This window comes from Drosophila arizonae, chromosome 3 (assembly GCF_054131065.1).
Source record: "Drosophila arizonae isolate 15081-1271.41 chromosome 3, UAZ_ARI_1.0, whole genome shotgun sequence".
Classification (NCBI taxonomy): Eukaryota; Metazoa; Arthropoda; class Insecta; order Diptera; family Drosophilidae; genus Drosophila; species Drosophila arizonae.
In genome coordinates, this window is record NC_142923.1 from 5,056,895 (window position 1) to 5,061,660 (window position 4,766).

At 38.4% G+C, this 4,766-nt stretch overlaps 1 protein-coding gene across 1 annotated transcript; it reads right to left on the reverse strand.

Moving 5' to 3' along the window:
• Window positions 1-1,737: 1,737 nt before the first annotated feature.
• On the reverse strand, window positions 1,738-2,636 carry LOC108609727 (RING-box protein 1-like). The gene is made up of 2 exons (XM_018001448.2): window positions 2,271-2,636; window positions 1,738-2,199 (listed from the first exon to the last, which is right to left on the reverse strand). The coding sequence occupies exons 1-2, from the start codon at window positions 2,527-2,529 to the stop codon at window positions 1,979-1,981; spliced, it is 480 nt and encodes a 159-aa protein (XP_017856937.1). The 5' UTR covers window positions 2,530-2,636; the 3' UTR covers window positions 1,738-1,978.
• Window positions 2,637-4,766: the final 2,130 nt, after the last annotated feature.

A 4,766-nucleotide genomic window follows, 5' to 3' on the forward strand; every position in this document is an offset into this window, starting at 1 on the left:
TTAGATAATGAGTCAGTCAAGCAGGCAGAGCTATCATTGTCAGTTACACGGAAAAGTGCAGCTGCCGCTCCGGTTCGGCAGTGTTCTAAGTGTCGTCGCAGCAGCTACGCCACTTCGGCAAAACAAGCACGCACACACACACACATACAGACACACACACCCATACGCACGCACCCAAGAGCTACTCTTAGTTACAGCCAAAGCCTTTGAGTGGTGGATAATTTTGTAATTATTTAACTTAATGGAAAACAAACTTAATTTTCGTGCAAAAAATGAAAAGAAGCAACGAGCGGGGCGTGGCCAAGGGCAGGAGCGAGGGCAAATAGACAAGTTTTGGACAAGTTGAATGGAGAGCTGCCAATTTGTTGTGCTTCCGCCTGGCTGTCTGCAGGAGTAAGACGTGTGTGTGTGTGTGTGGAGTGTATGTGTGGAGTGTGTGTGTGTGTGTGTGAGCAGACAGCAGGCAAACAATCAAGATGCGGGCCCGTGTGTTGATACATCTTGGCCCACAGTTAAACTGTAATTCTATTTAATTATGCACCATGCTTGCAACGCACAGCTAATTGACAGCTGAGACGCAAATCGAGGCACTTCATAAAATCGATGAGCCCTTGATTAAACCGAAAACTTTCAGTGTTGCCAGCCAAGTAACTATCAAAGAAAATTCGAACTGACGAAAGTACAAGAAATTAAACATTTAGATAAGGAAAACGAATTGGACTAGCTTTTTTCTATTGAATATGAGTTTTGTATTTTTCGTTTTGAAAGATACTGTATTCGTTTCATTATCAAATTTCCGTAGCTGTCTCCTTCAATTGCTGAAATATTTTAATTAATTGCTTAATATTGTGTTATTAACTCAACAGATTGTTTTTATATATATAGATATATCTATACAATTAGTCACTTTTATAGTTAACTGTACAACTATTAAATATATAAATATAAAAAATATATATCTATATTCATTACGCATTTTCACATTCATATATATAAAAATTGTATCTTATCGTAATATAAAAATCATGAAGGTAAATTCCAACTGTCGGTCAAGCTGAATGCTTAATTCTTAAATTAATCTTAATTTTAGGTTAATTATAATATCTAATAAATAAACGTGTTCGGTAGAGCACGATCTGCACACCAAATTTGTCAAATTTATAGATTATGCAATATTTCTCATACAATAAAATCATCAATCATGTCTTGAAACAAGCTTGATTTGCGTTTATAATATTAAAACCTTCAAGAAATTAATATATATATATTTTATTTTTTACAGAAGTAATGATAGACCGTCGAACGCTGGTCAAAGGGTCGCTCGGACAGTAAACTTAATAAAGGACAGTAGAATAGAAAATGGGATGGACGATCAGTCGGTTGAACGGTGGGTAGACGAGCATCGAAAGGCTTATCAACTAAGCTAAATCGACTGTGCACCCTGTAAAAAACTAGTTTTTGTTGCCGACTCTGTCTATACTAACCTATTATATCCTCTTTGCCATCAATATTAAGTAAGCTCAAACTCAAATTACAAGTAATAACTTCATAATCCACTCTTTGCCGCTTAAATCTCGCTCCAAAAACCGCTAAATTCGCAGCGCTGTTCAGCAAATTTGGCGTCGCTAAGTGCACGGTCGGCCTAGAACTTACTGCGCAAAGTTCAAAGGTTGGCAATTCGCAAAGAGCGAGCTGCGAAATTGATAATCCAGCTCGTCCAAGAGGCGGCGGATAAAGTTTTGAGTTGCACAGCAGACGGAGCGAACGCCGCGGCGGCTCCGCGGCCTCGTTTATTAAGTGCCGGCAAAAGTTGCCAGCGCACACAAAAATGATAATTGGCCGCAGCCACGCCCCCCGCCCCCCTCCATCTGCGTCAGTTTGCCGAAACGTTGCATAATTAACACACAAAATAATGATAAAGTTCAAGACGTTGAGTCAGCGCTCAACGATTTCGTATTACAAGTTCGCCATGCCGAGGCTAACGGCCCAGCTTCTGGAACTCCCATTCGCGATTGTCCAGCGGGCAGACGGAGCGCGATTTGAGCCAACGCGAGATGCAATGGAAGTGATAGGCGTGGTTGCAAACGCCCCAGGCGACGGTACACTCCTCGAAGGAATTCTGATTGGGATCCGCTTGGCATTCGATGCACAGATCCATTATCGAGTTTCGGCAAATGGCGCAGGTATCTACGGCAATATCTGCGGGAAACCGTGAAACAGTCAGCCGGATATTGTTTAATAATCAGCTTAGTGAGCTACTTATGTCTTACCCCATGCCCACATTGCAACCGCATTCCATTTCTTGACGGTAAATCGTTTCTTTGTCTTATGGCAGTCGGCACTGCACATGGGCTTCTCTTCCAGCTCCTCCTCGTCCTGCTCCTGCTTCCCCTCCCCATTATCTGCCTCCAATGTATCGAACCCGCCCGCCTGCTGTTGCTGCTGCTGCTGTCTCTGTGTATCGCTGTCCGCCTCTGCTGGCGTCTCTGGGTGGAGTGCCGAGCAACTCGATTCGCTCGAGTCTTCCATTAATATAATTTTGTTTAGCTGCCTATGATATTAACTAATCAATTCCTATTGTTTATCTGACTTGGGAATCTACTCAAATGGGAGAGACTACTGTGTTGGCTCATGTTGAATGATTATACTTTTGTTTCAAGAGAGGAAATATGTATTCGGCTACCCCATTTTTCAATATTTAATATGTATATGTACATAAATGTATATTAATTAAACGAGTATATGTATGTTCTTGAAATTCACTCACAATTCTCTCCATACAAATATAAAATATTATTTATGAATAAATATTTGGCTATTTCGCTTTCTATTGTTCCATTCAAAATGTTTGTATTTGTGATTTCTTAATGTTATAAAATGTACTATAAATATATTAACATATTTTTTGTGTTTTAATTATTTAATTTAATTAATTGTTTACTTATTTATTTATTATTATTATTTTTTTGTGTTTTTATTGATTTATTTCTTTGTTTATTTATTCATTTATTTATTTATTTGTTTATTTTATATTCATTCAACGCATTACACGCTCATTCGATTTGTAGTTTTCTTGTTAGTTGATATGAAAGAAAATGCATTTGTTCTCTTATTAAACTCTTCATTTATTCTTCTATTCACTACATTTGCTTTCAATTCATTTTACTCGTTTTTCTTACTTTGTTCGTTGCCTTCATTGTATATTTGTTGAACTTTTACTCCTTTCATTCTGATTCAATATACAGACGAAGCTCAGTTCAAATGTTATTCATATTTATATTATACGAAACATATACATAAGAAACATACTTGGATGAATGGAATAGTAATAAAATGGAATATATGCCAGTTTCAGATAATTCAATGTTTAGCTGAATTATTTGTATTCGTTCCACTTGTATCACTCGTTACTTTCCCCTCCTCCTGTTTCTATTTTGGCATATGTTAAGTATCCTTATCAAGCATCGCTTACTGTTACTCCTGCTGCTAGTACTACTAATAAACCTTTGACATATTTTACTTATAGCCTTCTCAGAGCTTACTGAATATTTCAACTGGTAAATTTAATTTACTGATTTATCTACTCCCTTCTTTAACGCATTAACTCTTTTTGCTTCTCATTTCTTTTATCATTTTCTCTCTTCTTACTTTCAATATACTCAATATAGCTCTTCTATATTGTTTCCATATTGCATAATTTCGTATATAATTTCTTTATATCTCCGTAGTTATCTTTACAAGTAATACAGCATTATTCCACTCGTTCCCCAGGTTCCATCATTCGTTTTCTCTCTCACTAAAGTTAGCTCTCATCACCAGTTTCTTCAATTCTCATATTTCCTTGTTTCCTCTTCCCTCTTCCAACAGACGTCTTTTATTTCTTTCACTTGTTCCACATTACGCCAGTTAAGTCCTCACTCGACACTTTGCTCTTCATTTCGTCGGTCTCTCATTACAGTCGGATTATGTTGGACCGTCCAGTTGAAGTGTGCGTTCGTACTCCGCCTCCACATTCTTCGCGTTCCAAACACTAGATGGCGCTCTAATTACGTGACGAGCAATTTAGTGCAGCATCTATGGATGGCTCCATTACGCAGCTTCCAGGCTTCTAGTCAAGGTCCTGCTGCAGTGCATTATGCTTATTTAGGGTTGTGCCCCATGCGCTGAAAACGCACCGTCTGCACCCCTGCACCACTACATACCCCACACTCCACACCCCTCACCCCTTTCGATGCACAAGATGCAGCGCAGCGTTTTTTGTTTTTTTTTTTCGCTCTCTGTTCGGCTTCGCTCGCCAAATGTTTTGCTATGACGCTTGAGTCAACATTAATTTAAATGAGTTGCCACTTAACTTTTAATTAAAAATTCACTTTTTATTTATTTAGCTGGCAATGGAATGGACTCGACCCAAGTCAGCCCAAGTCGGCCCACATTCAGCTACCACTTTTTGCCGCCTTTCGGCCCGCCTGCGCTCCTTCCGCTCTGCTATGCACTTATGGCTGCTGCATAGCCAGCCGACTGGCTGCCAGTTTGATTTAAAAGCTCTGCTCAAACTAAAATAAAAAATTTGAAGCAAAAAAATAAAAATAAAAAAAATTAAAATAAAATAAAAATGGAGAAGAAAATGAGGCAAAATAATATATAAAAATTGTACCGTCAGACGCGAACCGAGCGCGCGCTCATACAAATTAAAGTTTGTGTTATTTTATTCTGCTTGAAATGCAGCCAAATGGTTTTCTATTTAATTTTCGTACGCTTTAATTGCC